This window comes from Schistocerca americana, chromosome 1, assembly GCF_021461395.2.
Source record: "Schistocerca americana isolate TAMUIC-IGC-003095 chromosome 1, iqSchAmer2.1, whole genome shotgun sequence".
In the NCBI taxonomy this organism is placed as follows: domain Eukaryota; kingdom Metazoa; phylum Arthropoda; class Insecta; order Orthoptera; family Acrididae; genus Schistocerca; species Schistocerca americana.
The window spans coordinates 213,699,782-213,721,222 of NC_060119.1; the positions used below are offsets into that span (position 1 = coordinate 213,699,782).

The 21,441-nt window shown below is 38.5% G+C and overlaps 1 protein-coding gene across 3 annotated transcripts in view; it reads right to left on the reverse strand.

The window, feature by feature from the left end:
- Positions 1 to 6,017: 6,017 nt before the first annotated feature.
- LOC124621542 overlaps positions 6,018 to 21,441 on the reverse strand; it is a 135,015-nt gene continuing 119,591 nt past the window's right edge. For all 3 annotated transcript variants that reach the window (XM_047147148.1, XM_047147151.1, XM_047147150.1), the window contains exons 15-17: positions 15,853 to 16,049; positions 11,924 to 12,065; positions 6,018 to 8,882 (exon numbers count right to left, since the gene is read on the reverse strand). In XM_047147148.1, coding sequence (XP_047003104.1) covers positions 8,754 to 8,882; positions 11,924 to 12,065; positions 15,853 to 16,049 — 468 coding nt within the window. In that variant the 3' untranslated portion in view covers positions 6,018 to 8,753. The remainder of the gene's footprint in view (positions 8,883 to 11,923; positions 12,066 to 15,852; positions 16,050 to 21,441) is intronic.

Below are 21,441 nucleotides of genomic sequence, written 5' to 3' on the forward strand. Positions count from 1 at the left end.
CATTATTAAATCTACTCCTGTATTACTCTATTTGATTTTATATTTATAACCCTGTATTCACCTGACCAGAAGTCCTGTTCTTCCTGCCATCAAATTTCACTAATTTCCACCATATCTATCTTCAACCTACCCATTTCCCTTTTTAAATGTTCTAGTGTACCTTCCTGATTAAGAGATCTAACACTCCATGCCCCGATCCACAGAATACCAGTTTTGTTCCTCCTGAGATCCAAATGGGGGACTAGTTACCTCCAGGATATTTTACCCAAGAAGATGCCATCATCATTAAGTCATACATAGAGATGCATACCCCAGGGAAAATTTATAGCTGTAGTTTCCCCTTGCTTTCATCCATTGGCAGTACCAGCACAGTAAGGCAGTTTTGGTTGGTGTTACAAGGCCAGATCAGTCAATCATCCAGATTGTTGCCCTTGCAATTATTGATAAGGCTGCTGTTCTTCTTAAGGAACCACACATTTGCCTGGTGGTTGCACCCACAGTATGTCTATCTGAAGTACGCAAACCACTCCACCAATGGCAAGGTCCATGGTCCATGGGGGAGAGAAACTGTCTATGTGCTAATAAATTAATAAATAACAAAAAAAAAAAAAAAAAAAATTGCACATTTTCCAATCACATGACACAGTACTTTGCTCAAGAGACTTATGAAAATTGTTTCTAGAAGAGGCACTTATTCTTCCATATATTTGATGCACAGTCTAACAGGCACCCATTTAAGAGCAGTGGACTTCACTTGACAGGGATATATATGTTAGTCATCATTCATCTCGTCAAACCAAGGTTATTTAAAGGAAGTCTCAAATTGTTGCCAAACAATGGTGTGGACTGTTGTGGGAACTCTTCTATTGATGAGAATTGCATCACATTACAGTTTGTTGTTTACTCTTAAGATGACCTTGACCTTCAGAGAATAATCACCGCACAGTTAAGGATACTCTCCAGCCACAATAGGAGGATATTACTAGGCTGGGAAACCTGGGGCAATGTCCTGGGACCCCAGAGGACAAAACAAATAAAGAAAAGAAAGGAAAAACTAAAATGGTAATGACAAGTGGAAAAATTAGTAAAACAGATTAGTTAAGTGAAGTCTTCAGCTATGCTCATTCAATCAAAGATGGTTCCAGAAATTCTTCAGAGGTAAAGATACGAAAATTGTTTACCTCTTTCACTCAGGTCCAAGATTAATCTGCATCAGGACCTGAACATCAGTTACAGTCAATCAGGATAACTATTTACCATTCAGGGTATCTTTGCATCACTTACTGCCAGTACTTTTGTTCATTTCGCTGGTGTTACACCTCTGAAAATTACCTCTGTGATTTCTAGTTTGTAGTTCAACTGTCTTTTCATGTTCCTACAAGTTCTTAGCTTGCTGTTATTATTGAATTGCAGTGGTTGTGATGAGATTTTCTGCCAATAATGATTTAAATTGAACAATATCAAGTCCTTGCAAATGTCTCAATTTTACAGTAAACCTACAATGCAATTAATACAGTCTGTTTTTACTCCTTATTAACACCTGATTTCCTTTTGGTACAATCTAAAGCATTCCAGAGCATTCAGTATAGGAAAAATACTTTTTTATGGGCTAAACTTAACTTGAATGACAGTGGTCTTCATACCGGTACTGAAACTGAAATTTCACTCTAATAGGACATAATTAGTATTTCACTTTCTCAAGCACTCAGTAGCTGTAGATGTAAAGTGTAACAGTGTTTGTTGTGATGTGTGTTTTATTTTGTGTACAATATTTTCAAACAATGGAAAAAATTGTACACAAGTACCCTAACTGACAATAACTAAATCTGTAGGAAATGTGAATACGTTTCAGCCAAAGCTACAACAAGTTGTCCATCATGAGGACCATACACTATAGCATGCAACCAAGAATCAAGTCACAATTTAAATTTAGTTCTTAAAAGCAGTGTAGATGTTAATCAAGAAATAGTTTTGTATTTCAAAGCAAATGGCAACACTTGCAAATGTTTTTGTCTTCAGTACAGTGGTAGGATTTAAAAAATTATTCCATGAGTACTTCCATCATGGCAACACGACTCTAAACGTGATGCGTCAGGCTGAAAGATACAGTGCCATCTATGTACTTAAACAGATATTCATTGACATTATTCTTACAATTAACAAAGTGTAGCAATAGCCCTTAAAAGAATAACTGAATCCTATAGATCTTTTATTCAGTGTAAAGTACCAGAAAGAATCAACACCTTGAAATCTGAAAGTATAGGCATAGCAGCTGCATATGATGATTTAGGAACAGTGCACTCAGAAAGGATCATTTGACAAACTACTTGATGGACCATAGAGGAAACAACAATAAAGAAGGTTGATTAGCCCTTAACTAAAATTAGTGTGACACTTCCTTTCCCAAGTACTTGACAACATTTGTTCACTATTAAATACTAGCTTTTAAGTTATGAGATAAGTTACCCATGTACACAGAGCAAAACAAAATTCTTTTCATCCATTGGTGAGCTACCTGCTTGGTAGCATGTTGGTTCAGTTCTGGAATGCAATATAACAGTAGTTCTGTGTGGCAAGGATTTAGCATGTCTTGGTTTCCTTAGGTATGTGGCTTCAGACCTAATCACATCACCCAGTTCCTGTAAATTATAGGCCAGTGGTTTGTGCATCTTGAGCTGACACTTGATAGCATGCCAGACATGTTCCATCAGGTTTATATCAGATGAATTTTGGTGGTCAAGACATCAATATGAGTTCACCATCATGCTCCTCAAACCACTTGAGCAAGATTTGGGCCTTGTAACATAGGCAGTTATCCTAGGGAAGATGTCTTCACCATTGAGGAAGATGCACAGCATGGAGGAATTCGCAGGTGTCATGGTGTGTTTGATTATTATCACAAGCCTCATGCAAGGTTAATCTCTTCCACAGCATAAAATAATACTGTCTCCACTGGCCTGTATCTGTGACATGTGTATGTTTGAAGTAGCCATTTGCCTGGATAATGCTGTATCAGGATACAAACATCAACCTAGAGTAACAAGAAATGTAATTCATCCAACAACATGACATGTTTCCATTAATCCACAGGCAATCTCAAACTGTCAGAGATGTGGATCAAGTTACACATTAACAGGCACAAGCAGCCACTGCTGGCTACTGCTGTAAAGTAAATGAATGACAAATTATGACTAGTGCTTATTTACTCAAACTGATAATTGTGGTAATTTCTTTGGTATTATTTAATACATGTCTGTTAGATGAAAAACAGCTGTTTTGAAAAGAAAAAAAATAGAGCCTCTACTCCTCCTACACTGCTCCACTCTGTTTTGATTCAATCCTTTAAACAAATTACATACATAACTTTACACAGACCACTATGAATTGTCTACATCCAAATACTGTCAATGTCAGGATCTTGTAAAGGTACAAACCCTTAGTGTCTTTCTTGTGTCAAAGAAAAGATCTGAGTCAACATGTGTTCTTCCCCAAACCCATGTTAAGTTGTTAGTGATATTAATTCTGTTATATTGTGAGTCTGATTTTCCTCCAAGTCATGGGATGGCAGTGCGGATCTGGAGGCACTCACCTGCCAAGTTTGGATGATGACTGTGGACCCGGGCTGCTAGTCGCTGTTGAATGGTCAGATGGAGGTTCTCAAATAATAGTGTTAGAGACAGGAACTGCAAGTCTGAGATACAACAATAACATTCATAAAACATAATTTTAATACAATGATTTTTCAGTTACTGTTCTTTTGTAAGACCTCATGTACTAAGCAGAGCTCGTGTAAGCTTGAAGTGGATAGTAATAATAATAACAATAATAATAATAATAATAATAAATTCGCACTAGACACTGATGGAATTGCAGACAATGTCACTGTCAAATGGTGGTGTGTTCACATGCTTTGGTCCACTTCCCAAGGCACAAAGAAGTGGCTGGCATGAGGCGGAGTTATGGTGGGGATGTATCGGTTTAGAATCATCCCTGTTTTAACAAATGGAATTATGTGCAAAGAGGTGGCATGGCACTGACGCGTCCCTTTGTCATCCATAACACATCTGTTTGCAGCCAAAAAAGATGGTTTAAAGCAACCTGTGGCAGAGACTATTGTTTTCATTCTTGGACTAAATGTGGTGCTGCATAGTTTGTCAGATAATTTATTGAAAACAATTATTGTTATCACTTGAGAGAGTTCAAAGTTTCAGACATAGCTAAAGCATGAAAGTGTTTTATTTGATAAAATCAGTTCCTACCAGAAACATTTTACTTCAATGCTTATTGTAAGTGAAGCACCTTACAATGTTACATATACCTTGATATCAAGGTGAAGTAACTATTTGTCAACATTTATACAATTTCAAAAGGGCAGACACATTATATTAGTGCATCAATGTTGAGATTCTTCAATGTTACTTACATTGCTATGGCTACCTCATTGTCTAGGGCATTGTTTCCTGTTATGCTTTCTAGTTAAAAGGTCCAAGATTTTTGTTTCAGTAAAAGTTGCTGGAACATTGTTGGTTTTTGACATCATCAGTATTGCTTCATAAATTCTTGACACTTTCTATGACATCACATGTTAGTAAATGCATTGTACAACATTTAAACACAACACAAAGAACTTGATAGTTACAATGACCAATCTCAACAACAACTGAAACAATTATAGTGCATTTGCCGACTAAAATTTCTGTAGTTGTTATGTACACAGTTTCCACATCCTTCTAGAACAAGATGTAGTTCAAAAAATTTTTATTATGACTGTCTTAATTGAAATTGCTTTTCAGATATAATTCAGGTAAAGTTATCTGGGGAAAAATTATTTATATAAAGATTTATGCACCTAACAATAATGCAAGTTGCAAATTTTGACAGTACAAAAAGTATCAGCTACCTGTCTTTGTACAATTGTCAATTGAATTATCAATAATAAAAGTAGAAAAATTGAAAATGAAAACCAGAATTTTGTTTACATGAAAACTAAAGCATAATAAAGTGGTTTTTGACTCATTTAAGATAACAATTGTGATTACTAAAATCTATGGTTCAAGATCGATGTTGTTAAATGGCTCAATATGAAAAATAAAATTATATGTGGAATATATAATTTATGTATGAAAATTAACTTCAGTCAGGCCAAAATGTATACAAAATGAACATTTCAGTTCTGAGGAGCTAAAATTCATTGCAACCTGCACCACTATCTGCAAAAATGTTTCAAATAAAACTCTATACACATGAGTGTTCAGTGAAGACAGTAACTATTGTGAAATGAAATGAGGAAGCATTTCAGGAAGTATGTGGAAAGACCGTCTTTAATAAATCTTGGTGATGGTTGTCACAGTTGTAATTAATTGTTTGTTTCATTTCCTATTATGGAATTGCCACATTCAAGTCTTGAGAATGTCCCATCACAAAACAGAATAATGTTGTGTGGCATGGAAATGCTGATAACATCAGCTTTCAAATGTTTGCAACACAATTGTGTTTTAGTAGCTCCTAATTTATTTTATGTTAACATGACAAATGCACATAAGGCTGATTTTCATCCCCTTAAAAACCTGGTATTAAATATTCTTGACTCATTTGTAAATAAATCGCATGAGAATGATTTCATTACATTTGTGCAAAAGGAGGAACACCTGATCTGTCACTGAGCAGAAAGGAACTTTACACGTTACACCTGGTAATGGACTTTATTATGGTAAATTAAGGTCTTCATTTTGAAATCATTTGAAAATTACTGCTATGTAAAGATTGTCTATTGATGATGACTCCAGATTCACTTATCTCCACTACTACAAATATGCTGTCTTCATATGTGAATGTTAACTACACATCTCAAATATTTTGCTAAAGCATTGTAAAGATTACTTCTTTTATGTATTCTCTAATTTCCTTTTATTGATACTTCTAATGCCAATAAGGAAATTTGAAACACTTTGAATAGGTAAGCATAGAACAAAGAAAAATGGTAGGATTGAACATGAACAGCTTATGTCTTTATTTACATAGATTACATAGAAGCATCAGAAAAGGAAATGAAGACAAGGAACTGTGTAACAAACAGACAATATCTCTCACAATTATTCATACCAGGAAAGTAATAACAAATGTAGATTCTGGAAGATAAAAGATAAATCTGAATTGACAGATGTGTTGTATGAAGCATGTATTTTAATATACAAGTTAACTTGTTGTCTACAATGAAAATTCAGCAGCAAAGTAAATGAGCTTTGCCACATGTCTTTTCTATATTGTCAGTGAAACAAATGTAGCCATATCCCTGTAATACTACCGTTATTAAATCTGAGAAACTTGTAAATATCTACTATGCTTAATAACTCATTTTATGCATGTAATTAATTTTGTATTAATATAATTAGAATATGTGGCATGACATCTTTCCACATATAACTGCATAAAGGCAAAAAACTTATTAGAAAATAATGTATTACATTGTTCTTGTTCGCATCAGAAGTAAAACAGTCTGACATGTGAGATATCTAGTTTTGTGATGGTATGCAGTTTCCACAATAAACTGTTATCCATGGGATAATTTTATGGATTTTGAAGTTGATATATGTATTTTAGATGTCCTAACAACTCACTGAAAAGTGTGCCCACGATTCACAAAATCTAGAGAGTGTTTGTATGTTAACTGTTTGATTCTGTTAATATACAGATGCTGTGAAAGCCAATGGTTATGGTAGTTCAACTTTGATAAAAAGTTGGTTACTGATACCCACAAAATGTTACACAGTCTGAAGTATGCATGTCTGCTTGAAAATCTCAAAACTATATATCAAATGAGACTTTCTTTGATGACTGCAAAAGCTTAAATAAAATGATCAGTTATGTTTAATGTTACACAGAGACTATTTTCTAAGTCATAATATAAAAATTTATGAAGGAACAATAATTAAAGTTGTAGTTTTTCAGTACAAAATTTCATCTTTGGTATGAACACACTAACTACCCTGATAAATGATACATGCAACAGTTCTATAACACTCCAGTAATTGCATGTGTGTGGCAGTTACTCTTATCACAAAAGCTTCTTGTTTTGCTCAATCCAGAACAGTGGCAACACTGTCAATAACACAACAACCCTATGAACAACATAGTTACATTACTTTAAACAATCTATACTAAAAGCAGAACAACCACTTGGGTAAAACAACAATAAAAAGGCTCATTGACCAATAAATAATTCTTATTCAATACATAAACTCATGACCACAATGACAACAAGCTCTGTGTATAAAAATACTGGAAATACAGTATGGCACAAACCTCTGAAATCACATAAACCTAATCTGTCTATCAGTTCTGTACAAAACAATGGCACTTAAAGATGAACTAGTCTAGTTTATGGAAGACAGAGCCAAGCCGTCATAAACTATTAACTTTTCATATTTTTTTGTTTAGCATTCCTGAATTCCATTCAATATACATCAGTTTTTAGTGGAAAGTACAATACGGAACAATCCTACATGGAATTGCTAGAAGAGCACTTTGAAGGAAACATAAAGTAACATTTAACAACAATAATCACTATGGAATGAAACAATCCCATACAATAAAATACATTCACAGTAAAAATATACAATGGCACTATCCATGTAACATTTCTCAAAAATTGTACAATGATTAAAAACAATAATGTTGTTGCTGCAGTGATAATTCAAATGTCTTTTACGTAGAAAATTTTACAAAAAAAGTCTTGCTTGTAAATTTAATGGAAGTAACCATATGGAATGTGTACAAAATATGGCACCATAATGCCCACATTTATTTCTGTCCTGTGAAAAGATTGTCTTGGGGATCAGATTATTCTGTTTACCAAGGGTAAGAACTTGTTTTAATGCATAGATAAATGTTCAAAATGTAAGAAATGACAGTTTTACTTGATAGTAATTATTGATCAGCCAGACCCCACCAGCACTGTTGTGGTCATTGAAACATACACAATTCCTATGGTAGTTGGTAGCCTTAAACAACCACTTGCCTTTATGTAGCTGAAGCTATAGCTTCAAAATAATTTTAAAATGTCATATGTCTATAGAGGTGGCGACCTATGAAATTACTTTAAGATATTACTCAACAAAGTTGATTTATATAGTTACCATTCAGAATGTTAAAGCTATCAAAAACTGTGATTTTCACAATCAAACATCTGGTTCTCCATTGCACAGTGAATTCAAAAATGGAAGAATTCACTTTCAACCAGTTGCGTTACATTTCACAAATTTTAGTCTCAGTTATTTTGTCTTTTCACACTTTATTTTGGAAAAACACGGATATAAACTTGTAAATAAATGTTCTTGTACTTTCTTTTCTGATCGCAAGCTACAGCGAAAACTATGAAACATTGTCAGAACAGGTCTCTGTGCTATAACTGGGGGGGAAAAAAAATCCCAGCACTGACATGTCAGGGAATAATACATAACTAACATATATATTTTTAGAATATGCCAATACTCCTCTCAAATGTCATTTACAGCACTGGAGAATTTCCTTCATTGTATGAGTAAAGCTAACATGTTTGTAAAGGTGCAGTTAGCGTTTCTTTTCTGTATAACATATTCTCCACGTGTCAGTTCTTTTAAGAAGTGATTGATACTATCATTCTTCTAAGTAGTACATGCAGTCTTCTGTATCAGTAAGTAGATTTGCTAATTGTGCAGCAACAAGTTATGCGATATATAAGTTACCTTAAATATTGCACTTTCTGATTTAAGGCTTCACAGCTTTGATTTACTACGGTATTCCAGTAGAAATTCTGCTTGACGTTTTCCTGTTTCAAAAGCACCATGTGTAGTAGAGAAGTAACACTCATGGGTTGCTTCTCCAGCAAATAGCAGAGCTGGATGCTAAAAATGGAAATAATAAATTTATTTACATGTGTAAAAACAAATTTCATGAATAATTCATAATTAGTTGTCATAACTTATTACTGCTGATATGCTGTTATGGACTTGGCACTTCATCTGTACTTCCACTAAACAGTGGGAAAAATTGGTTTGGGGTCATATGAAAAACTAGTGGGAAAACTTTAGTTTTTCATGATGTTACAAAAAAGAGTTACTACCACACAAATTTCACACTCCTAATGGAATAAAATAAAAAGACATTTCTTGTCTGGATATATGTAGACATAATCCAGCTACACACGCATGCTTGTGAACATTGCACCACCAAGAGGAGAGCTGTAACTGGATTACTTACATAACATAATTCACACAATTAAGTTTACAGAGCAACACACGACACCAGACTTCAAGAATTCAGTATGGTGCAAAGCTCTGCAAAGCTACACACACTACAACCAGAGGCTCAATGTGCTGTGGCAAGGTATCAGTGAGGGCTTGCATGTGTTCCTGAAAAATCTCACTTCATGCAATCAGTATGCAACTTCATGATGCATCAACATCAACAGATGCTGGAGCACTATGGTGAACAAGTTGTTGACCAATGTCACCCCAGACATGTTCAATGGATGACACCTGAGGCATCATGGAGACAAGGGGCTCAATAGTGAGTATTTCCCATTACTTACTGCTGGGCATTGACATACCGAAATATGGAATTTGCAATTGCCTGAAGGAGAGACAGAGCACCAGGCTCCAAAGCCGCCCTTATGAAGTGGTTGCAGTTCTGATCACTCTCACTTTGTAGAAAACGAGATTAAACGTTGTTCTAAGGGGACCAGAACAACCATGCTTGGAGTTTAGTGGCCTATGCCCCTCAACAATGCAAACTGTCAGGTTGTTTCATCTAATATGCCTGCAGCTAAAATAGTAAGATGGATTGAAGCAGGATTTATCTTAACATGGTAAGAATCTGCTGTTATGGCAATTAAATTGCATAAAGGAAACATCGTCTTTCTGTTTGTTTGTTTGTTTGTTGTTGTTTTTGAGGTGTAGGGGTGTTCAACAGTGAGGTTATCATTGTCCTCACAAATGTTAGAAGAAATAAATATGGTTAAAAGGCCTCAAAACATTGGCTCACTCAATCACTCCTATCTCACTCACACTGATCCACACAGTCTCTCCATATCACATGCCATAAAGCAAAGGAGAAATAGTGAAAGGTACTACACATGGAAAGAAAACAGAAGGAAAATGACAGAGGAGCTAAAGAACACCGCCCTGAAATTTTTGGCAACATGTTGGACAAATCACAAAATCATAAAAGTCTCACCACATTCATATGAATGTTACTTATCTGCCACAGCCCTCTGGTCCAAAAATAAAACACAGTCCAGTAAAATGTGGAGCACAGTGATCTGTATGCCATTAGCACAACATGTTGGAGGGTCGTTGCACTGGAGCAAGAGCCATGCATCAGATGACTGTGGCCTATGTGAAGATGAGTAAGGAGGACCTCATCCTGCCTTCGTGGCTGAAAGCAGGTACGCCATGGCCGCATAGTGGGCTCTACTAGACACAGCTCATTATCTGTCAGTTCCATCTCATCTTTTGTTGAAAAATATTTAGTAATCTAACATTTAGCTAATTCAGTAATATTGATATAACACATACACGTGTTTCTTCCTGTTGTATTCATGCTGACCAGCAACAGTAATAGGAAATGAACACACTGACCAGTACACTGCAAGGCAGGCCATGGCATGCCACACTTCACGCGTGCAGAGTGTGCAGACGTGTGGGCCAAGACCCCGCCTATCTCAGCTTTGCTTGGTATTTCTCAGAAGTACCCGGAACTGCGCAACATTTCATTGAGTATTGTGGTGTGGCATATTTTCATTGGCCCAAATATCTTGAGTTCAGCAGAACCATGGTATCAGTGCTGTTTACCCTTTGCTATTTGTTCGTGGTATGAACGACATTCACAGATCCAGTGGCTGTTTGCACAAAAGAAGGCAGTCTAGTGATCCATTGCAACAAGCCTTTAAAAATGAATGGGAATGACAAAGAGAGGGATGAGAGTTCTCAGTACATATCATGCAGCTGCATAAGTGTTGGGTGCTGCAAATTTGCTATGAAGTGATGTGCACAAAGAATTTAAAGATTTAGTTGACTACGAAAGAGCAAAAAATTACAAATATTGCCAAATGAGATTCATTCTTGTCTACATCAAGCAGCACTCTGAGCTAAACTTACATGTATGGAGCATGTGATGAAACTGGTGGTACAAATAATAAAATTTCTGACTGCCAACTCCAGCATCTTGGGCTAGAATGGAGTTGGTGGTCGTTTGTGTGTGTGTGTGTGTGTGTGTGTGTGTGTGTGTGTGTGTGTGTGTGTGTCTGTGTGTTGTTCTACCTTGTGTGTGTGAATGGTGTGTGTCTCTCTTTTACTGATGAAGACTATGGCTGAAAGCTTTATGTAAGTATCTTTTAATTATGCCTGTCTACAACTTGACATGTCCTCTTTACAGTAAGTAGCGATATGTCTCTTCCTACATTGTCAGTATTCCTACCTGGAGTTTCCTATGAAACAGAAAGGTGTAGTGGTTATCCTCCTATATGTAACAATGGAACAAGCCATGTAATTGCATGGCCACCAGTAAAAATAATTAAGAAAATATTTAAATGGACTTATGGAGATACACTATGGTCTCTGCTATCATATTGGAACTTGCACTTATATTTACTAATTGTGTTTATGTACTTGTTCTCGTTTATCAGTGTGAACTTTACACTATTATTCTGTATTACACTGTCATGTATTTCATGTTGTTTGTGTCCTGTAATGTTTAAATGGTAATGTTCTAGTGGTGTTAATAAACTGCTTGCTGTGTGTGACATATTTGGACATTTCTTTTTAAGGCAGGGCTCACATTAGAAAGATAATTCTGTTCTCTGCGTAGGGCCATGAGATTATCTGAATTATGAAGGTGAGGAATTGTGCAATGAAATAATTCTTGCTTGTTTTCATTGCTGTCTTACCTTCACATTTGAATTATGACAGTTTTCTGCAGTAGTATAAACAGGTTCTGACAAAAGAGCAGGCCCAGAAGAGGACTTGTCACAGGCACTGGTTGTATTGCTGTATCCACCACAAATATATTTGTTGTTATGCCATCGTGTCCTGCAACAACAAAAAGGGACCATCAACATCACTTCAACAACAAATTATTCTACCAGTATTGTAAACTAATAGCAACTATCCAAAAGCAATATTTTTTCAGATAAACAGCAGACAATAACTCACTAGATTATTAAGGATGTGAGGTGCAAATTTAAGAAAAAAATATACATTTATTTTAAGGCAAAACAAATATGAGATAACATTACACATGTAGGCTGCAACAACAAATGACAACAAACAGGAGTCTTTTTCTCTCTCTGTTGTGTGTGTCTGTGTGTTTACTCAGCATGTGTGCTCAGTCAAAGTATCAAATTGTGGAAGCTGCATTACAGTTACCAATCCCATATCAAAGTGCCTATCCATTGCTCAGTGTAAATAACTTCCCTCACATCATTATTAATGTTATACATAGAATTTATTTAGCTGTATTACATGAATAAGACTTAACTTAACATTGGAAATTCTACAGCTTTTTTTTTTTTTTAAAAAAAAAGAAAGAAGAAGAAGAAGAAAAGGGAAAAAAAATCATATGAGAACATACTGTAGAGACCCGCATAAATTACACACCTGGGATCCAGGCATGCTGTTTTAAGGCATGCCACAGAAGTTGGCAGGTGCTAGAAATGTCAGAGGCTGCCACTCATGTATGCATGTGCAGGCTCTCCTCCATGCACTTTACCGGCAGGCCAACAGCTTATAACCATGGCAAGTGTCTTCTTGTAAAAGTTATTTCTACATATAATAATGTGTTGTATCCATCATTGTCTGTATGTTCTTGTGATTAGAATACAGGGTGTCCCACTCAAACCTCCCTGATATCAAAGACCCAGGAAAAAAAACAGTAGATATGACAAAGAAAAATGTACCACATTATAGAGCATCTCAAAGAATTTATTTATTTATCATCAATACACCTCTACATGTGAACCACTTGTAGCACAAAGAGTATCGAGTATATATTCAATTTCTTGCCAAGCTCTTTGTAACATTTCCTCTGTTACTATTGCAATCGCGTTAGTGACGTGATGTCACAGTGTAGGAATATCATCCACTTTAGTCGCATACACATGGTCCTTCACAAATACCTACATGAAGAAATGAAGCAGCGTAATGCTGGATGAACGTGGTGGCAGGCAATGGGTCCTCCACATCTGATCCAATAATTGGGAAATTTCCTATCCAGGAACTTGTGAACAGCTGTTGACCAATGTGGCGGAGCTCTATCTTGTTGAGAAATGATGTTGGGTTGCAAGTCTCGTATTTGAGGGTACACAAACTCCTCCAACATTTCCAGATACACTGACTCATTCACTGTTTGTTCAGCACAGAAGAACGGTCCAGTTGTGCATTAGCCCGCACCAGACTTTCAATTTAGGGCTATCGTGAACATGTGCAATGACAATGTATGGATTTTGCGAACCCCAAATCCACACATTATGCCTATTAACTTTTCCTGATAGATGAAAGGTTGCCTCATCTGAGAATAAACATCTTTCTGGGAAGGCGTCATCCACATGAATATACTGCAGCATATCCGCAGCAAATTGTTGTCGGCGTAGTTTGTCGTTCAGCATCAGATGTTGCAGAATTTGCACTTTGTAAGCACACATACAAAGACGCTGGTGAATCACATGATGCAATATTGCTTGACGTACATCAATTGGCCTAGCTGTTTGATGAATTGACATGGGCTTCTGAGAAATGTTTGTCTGATGTCCTTCACTGTCTCTTCTAAAACTCCGTAATGTGCACTGCCAGAATGTTTCAGAACACTTCCTATGGCCAGAAACTTCCTATACAATTCCTTAATTGTTTTCACGTCAGGTGGATCACATTCATAAATACGACGATAATTTCTTTGCACAGTAATCGGTGATTTTGTTTCTGCAAACCACACTACTGCTTGCATGTGCTGCTGTGTAATCGTCATTTTCACTTTGTGCAACCATGCTGCACTCTGGTGACAATACTTGGCACTTCTGACATGGGAATATAAATTCTTTGAGATGCTCTACAATGTGGTGCATTTTTCATTGTTGTATCTACTGTGGTTTTTCTCTCCTGGGTCCTTGAAATCAGGGAAATTTGAGTGGGACACCATTTATATTGGCAATGCGTAAGGTCATTGCTGTGTTGGCTGAAGAGCCAACACCATGTTACGAGAGGAGGCTGAAATGCACGTGTTTTAGCTCACGCAGGCTGGCGTGAGGAGGGAAGGACTATACTGACGTGAGGTTTGGAACATGACAAGGAATGAGAATTCAGAAAGCGGACGTAATTAGTTTGATACTTAACTTTAATCCATTAATGATGAATGTCGCTCTTGACGGTACATGATTCACAATATTATCTGTTCAAAATAGTAACTGAATATGGCGCCTTGCTAGGTCATAGCAAATGACATAGCTGAAGGCTATGCTAAACTGTCGTCTTGGCAAATGAGAGCGTATGTAGACAATGAACCATCGCTAGCAAAGTCGGCTGTACAACTGGGCCGAGTGCTAGGGAGTCTCTCTAGAGTAGGCCTGCTGTGTGGTGGCACTCGGTCTGCAATCATTGCTAGTGGCGACACGCGGGTCCGACGTATACTAACGGACTGCGGCAGATTTAAAGGCTACCACCTAGCAAGTGTGGTGTCTGGCAGTGACACCACAGTCATATCTTTGTGTGCTTTTTGTTGTGCTTTTTGCATCTGGTTGTGACATGGAGTCTCTGCTTCAAACACTGGTGCAGCAGGAGAAGGATCTCATCATGGTCATGCAACAGGCTTTGCCTGCATGGCACTCTAATCCTTCATCTCTGACTTTTTCCTCTTCCATTCCCACAATTTGATGATGCAGCAGAAGATTGGGAAGCATACAAACACTGCCTACAGCAAAATTTCCATACTTTCTGTGCTATGGATGCAGAGGTATGTTGTGCAATGTTTCTGTCATAGATTTCTCCTGTTTCATATCAGGTGTTGTGGCAGTTGGCCCCATTGCAGGAACCTTCCCTGTTGTTGTTTGACAATGTATGTTCATTGTTGTCTTCCTACTATCACTACCACATGCATTTTGTGGCAGCTATGGTTGAATCCTATCAATGCAAGAAGCAGCCCCATCAGTCTTATTGTGTCTAGGCTGTGACCCTCCACGGCCTTAGTCACAAGTGCCATTTTGTCACAGCCATGTCAAAAGAATTGTGTGGAGATGGCAGGTTCATGGTGTTATCATCTGCTCTGTCCCAGATAAGGAATTCCAGCAATGGGCCCTCCAATTACAAACCCCTCCCTCAAAGTGGTTTTGTCAAGTGCCCATTCGTATGAGCTCAGCAGCCGGAAGCCTGGTGTGACGTAGTGGCGATAACAGGGTGTCCCTGCTGTATCTACTGCATTCAGGAAGGGCGACATAGTGGTAGTGCAAGCTGATCAGTTTGGTGCCTTCTGAATAGTGCTTAAACAGCATTGTAGCCACCGCTCCCTGTTGCTGTTCTGTGGGTCTTGTTACGCCCAACATGCTGGGGGAGTGTCCCCAGCATTGGGCTGTCTGTCATGAGTGTTGAAGAAAACCACTGCATTATGTTGTAGAACAAGGGACCCTCTGCCATGCACCCTATGGTGGCTTGCAAAGTACATATTTAGTTGTAGTTGATGATTAGATGGAAAATTTTGAAAGCTTAAAATTTTTCATTTTTGGCAATGGTCATCTGTACTTTTCGTTTATATTTTTAGTGAATAAAGCCACAATTTTCTAGTAAATACAACTATTTCCAGGGCTAGAAAATGAAACTTAATTATTTCAAATACCTGTAAATAGCTTGGGGCAATGGAATATCATTCCTTTTGGTGAACTTCTGTAACAGTTGTGTGCAGTGTTGTCCCACCAATTTCTCTGGTAAATCTTCGACAAGTATGGCACCATTACCTCCTACCCATCCAAGTAGAACTGCTCTTTGTGTAAGAACAACATCAAATCCTGTTACATCTCGGGTCCAAGAGAATTCCTAAAAAAATTACAAAAAAATGATTATTGTTATGTTCTGATTCACACACTTTATACAAGTCTACAATGTGGTTTAGTTTCATCACACCACTTTACATTTTGACCAGATACAATCATTTTGTCCCTTTGATATTTACACTAAAATAAAGTTGCATTTATTGTATTGGTTGTTTCAGAAAGACTATCAGGGTTTGAAAGCTTTGTAGTATTTGTTAACTTTGATTTGCTAAAAAAAAAAAAAAAAAAAAAAAAAAAAACAGTCTGAACTATAAGTGTCCTGTGACAGCAAAATTTGTCAAGTGACACCATAACTGGTATGTCCGAAGTAAGTAAAGCAGCAATTGCTTCTTTAGTATTCAACTATGATTTAGATGCGATGACCAGCCTGAGTACCGATATGGAGGACAAGTTAGAGATACTCGGGCTTTCTAGCCACAACTTGCTCCTACGAGAGGCACCACCGCATCAGCTGACATATCACCTGGGCTCATCCACTGATGCAAGTGTGCTGGTAAATACCATGGCCTCAACTCACTAGTCAGTCTCTCACTAGTTCATTAATGCCTCACATACTCGCCATTGATAAGTAGAGTTTTGAGCTTGCCTGTATTACATTTCTTGATATGCATTGCTCCCTGAACTATTATATAGGCTTCAGACTTCTTTCTGGTTAGATGTTCATTTTGTGAACTCCACCATCCTTGACCTCAGGAACAGCCTGTTTGTTTCTCTGGTCTCTGCATTACCATCAGTGTGAGCAATCATAAACTGTGTTCTACCTACACCAAGGAGAACAGAAAAGTAGCAATGATAACTTTCTCACCATGTTGTCATTCTCATGCAGCATGGATTCACTGTATCAAAAGTTAGGCTGCAGCAGTTACAGCAACAACAGCAACAGCACAAGAAGTAATAGGGATTCCAGCAGCAAACACTACTGCAACAGCAAGATAAACAGCGGGAATTCCAGCAGAAGCAACAGTAGCAGCAGAAACAGCAGTGGTAATTACGACAGCAACAGCAGAAATTGCTGTTAAAACTACTGCAAAACCAGTAACAGTCAGCAGCTGCTGTTTCCTTGCTTACCCCTCTGCTGTAAGCTTACTTTGGTGAGGTAAATGAGAGTTGAGATATCTGTTTTATGTCATTTTGTTCTCCACTTCAAGGCAAGTCAGATAAATGACGCAGAATGTCAGAGTGCGCTTTTACTGTGTCTAGTAATAAATTGAATGAAGTGGTGCAACAACTACACCTACTCTCAGAACCTATTGGTTTGAAATTTTCTGTTGTTTGTGGTTTGCTGAGAGACTATTACCATCCACAACCCCACATAGCTGTCCCTAGGCTCAAATTTAACCAATGTGTTGTGCACAATAAGCAAACATACATAGCATGGGCTGCTGACTTGTGAGACTTAGCACGTAAGTGTGATTTCTCCTGTAAACAGTGTGGTGCATTGTATGTGGACTCAATACTCCATGACATTATACATCTTTCTTCTGGTAGAGAAGTTATTGTGAAGACTTTAGAACTGCCTGATCCAATCCTGAGCTATGAGCTTAAAATTACTAAAGCTCCCAGATAAACTGCATCTCCACAAACTATGTTCATGATACTTCTGGTGTCAACATTGTTAGTAGTAATAGTAATCACAGTTGTGCTCTATGATCACAATTTACAAAGTACTATTTCATCTGGTAGAGCAGTAACATGGGATTCAGTAGTTAATGCAGAAATTACTGATCCCCTGGCCTTGCCACTGATCCTTTACCCTCGCTGTTGCAAGCAGAGGCTCATCAAATGCTTCCTCCTCGCCATTTCGAAGGTGGCCCAGAAAAGGTAGTGCTGTCAAATCATGTCCAGTTGTTCACCATTGCATCAATGGTGTCACTGCCCTTTCTGTGACATCATCTGTTTTGCCTGCCACAAACCAGGGCAGCTGGCAAGTGTCTGCTTCAGCCAACATGTGATAACAACAATGGCCATCAGTGTACTGCATGCTATCTTCCCGGTGCCCTTAGATGGTTAATCAATTTCATAAAAATGTTGTTAAATTAATATAGTCAGAGGTGTACCAGAACCCTTCCTTGCAACTTAGAAAGTGCCTTAGGTCAGTCTGTTGTTTTGCAATGTTCCATGCTGGCAAACCCTTAATGCTTGCCATTGATGCATCAGACTGTGTCATTGGTGCCGTGGTGTACCACAGATACGTTGATGCCATGGAACATCCCATTGTATTTGCACCTACAACATTAAATGTGGTACAGTGGAATTGTTCACAAACAGAGAAAAAGCCATTCATTATAATAAAGTGTCAGGAAGTCTTACATATATCTCTGTGGTTCTAAGTTCCACTTGATCACTGGCCACCAGCCCCTTGGTTTGCTATTCCATCCCCATTCTAAATTTCATGATAGAAAAATGCAGCGGCTGTAATGGTGGACATTTTTCCTGAGTAATTATACCTACAAGATTGATTAGCAGACCACCACAAGGCACTCAAATGCTGATGCACTTTCTTGCTTGCCTTGTGGTCCAGATGCAGAATTTAATAGGCATGAAGTGTTGTGTTTTGCCTCGGACACAAGTCAGCAACACACTCTCAACAAACTCCTGACTATGGCACATGAAGCAACAGCAGGAATGGGCCATGATCCAATGCTCTGCAGGGTGTTATCTGCTGTATGGCAAAGTTGCCCAGAGCATCTGCCTAAGGACATCAATCTGGAATGGTGCACGTATTTTTCATTACAGCACAGGCTTAATGTCACTGTGTGTCTTTTTGTTACCTAGGGATGATTCTGAAAGCAGGGTGGTTGTTCCTTCCATGCTCTGCATCTGCACACTGAAGCTTCTCCACATTGCAGACTGGGGTATGTGTAGAATAAAGGCAACAGCACAGTACCATCTTTAATGGGCTGGTGTTGACACTGCCATACAGCACACCATCCAGAACTGGTAGGCCTGCACCCAGAATCAATCACCTCCAGCATAGCATTTCAGCCTCTGACCATACCCTGACCACACCTGGCAAATAGGGCAAGTTGATTTCACTGGAGCTTTCCATGGAGCAATGTGATTATTGGGTAAAAAGTTCTCAGTAAATTTGCTGTGTCAAATTTGGACAAAATCCCAAGCTTCCGATGACTACCTCCACCATCACCATCATGGGCTTCATCTGACTGCTGGGAAATTGAAGAGGTTCCCCACTTTTAAGCCCATAGGATAGCATCTAACTGGCTGGATATCATCATGGTGACATCACAGAAATGGTACTGACATGGTGTCCAATATGTCCATGCACACTGGTAGTTCCTCCCATGCATCCGCATATTGAAGCTCTTTGCATACTCCATCCAGCACGAACTTCCAGTGCCATCACTTGCATCAGGCGGTAAGCTAAGAAAAGTCTTCCTTTGTGCTGTTTCTTTATCAACTGCTGGCTTTCATGCATTGCTAAGTACACTACTGGCCATTAAAATTGCTACGCCATGAAGATGACGTGCTACAGACGTGAAGTATGCAAATGATTAGCTTTTCAGAGGATTCACACAAGGTTGGCGCCGGTGGTGACACCTACAACGTGCTGACATGAGGAAAGTTTCCAACCGATTACTCATACACAAACAGCAGTTGACCAGCGTTGCCTGGTGAAACGTTGTTGTGATGCCTCGTGTAAGGAGGATAAATGCGTACCATCACGTTTCTGACTTTTATAAAGATTGGATTGTAGCCTATCGCGATTGGGGTTTATCGTATCATGACATTGCTGCTCGCGTTGGTCGAGATCCAATGACTGTTAGCAGAATATGGAATTGGTGGGTTCAGGAGGATAATACGGAATGCCGTGCTGGATCCCAATGGCCTCGTATCACTAGCAGTTGAGATGACACGCATCTTATCCACATGGTTGTAACGGATCATGCAGCCATGTCTCGATTCCTGAATCAACAGATGGGGACGTTTGCAGGACAACAACCATCTGCATGAACAGTTCGACGATGTTTGCAGCAGCATGGACTATCAGCTAAGAGACCACGGCTACGAACCCTTGACACTGCATCACAAACAGGAGCACCTGCGATGGTGTACTCGACGACAAACCTGGGTGCACGAATGGCAAAACGTCATTTTTTCGGATGAATCCAGGTTCTGTTTACAGCATCATGATGGTCACATCTGTGTTTGGCAACATCGCAGTGAACGCACATTGGAAGCGTGTATTCGTCATCGCCATACTGGCGTATCACCCGGCGTGATGGTATGGGGTGCCATTGGTTACATGTCTCGGTCACCTCTTGTTTGCATTGACGGCACTTTGAACAGTGGATGTTACATTTCAGATGAGTTACGACCCATGGATCTACCCTTCATTCGATCTCTGCGAAACCCTACATTTCAGCAGGATAATGCACGACCGCATGTTGAAGGTCCTGTTGGGCCTTTCTGGATACAGAAAATGTTCAACTGTTGCCCTGGCCAGCACATTCTCCAGATCTCTCACCAATGGAAAACGTCTGGTCAATGGTGGCCGAGCAACTGGCTCGTCACAATACACCAGTCACTACTCTTGATGAACTGTGGTATCGTGTTGAAGCTGCATGGGCAGCTGTAACTGTACACTCCATCCAAGCTCTGTTTGACTCAGTGCCCAGGCATATCAAGGCTGTTATTACGACCAGAGGCGGTTGTTCTGGGTACTGATTTCTTGGGATCTATGCACCCAAATTGCAAGAAAATGTAATCACATGTCAGTTCCAGTATAATATATTTGTCCAATGAATACCCATTTATCATCTGCATTTCTTCTTGGTGTAGCAATTTCAATGGCCAGTAGTGTACATAACCACTGTCTACACTGAAGTTTTTATCACAGAGTTTAATTTCAATTGCTTCTCTAGCCACAAAGACCCAATAATTCAAAGTGTGGGGCATAATTCTCATATGTTCATACATCATTTGTGTGTATTTAACAGGCTAAGCTCAGCCACCACCGATTTTTCAAAATTCCTGTACTTCAGGTGACACTGATGTTCAACATAGCAATCAGCAACAGTCCATATAAACTGAAGATGTAACTACAGCCATATTTGCAAGGAATATTATAAATTTCCAGCACTCTCAGGTTGAGATTATCTTTTACGTGTCACAACATTTCCTTAATTTTCCTTGGCGGCCAAAACACAAGTTTGATTCCTTGCCTGTTTACGATTCTACCTATCTTTCAGTTATTGCACTGCAGAATAGGAGGGTGTTGGTCCTCCTGGCTTTGATAAATGGCATCTCATCTTGGTTTTCTCAACAGCACTGACTTAATATCATGGACTAAATACCCAAGCCTCCTGAACTCCATCATCAGATGATTCATCTCAGAGCTCCTTGCTTCTTGTATG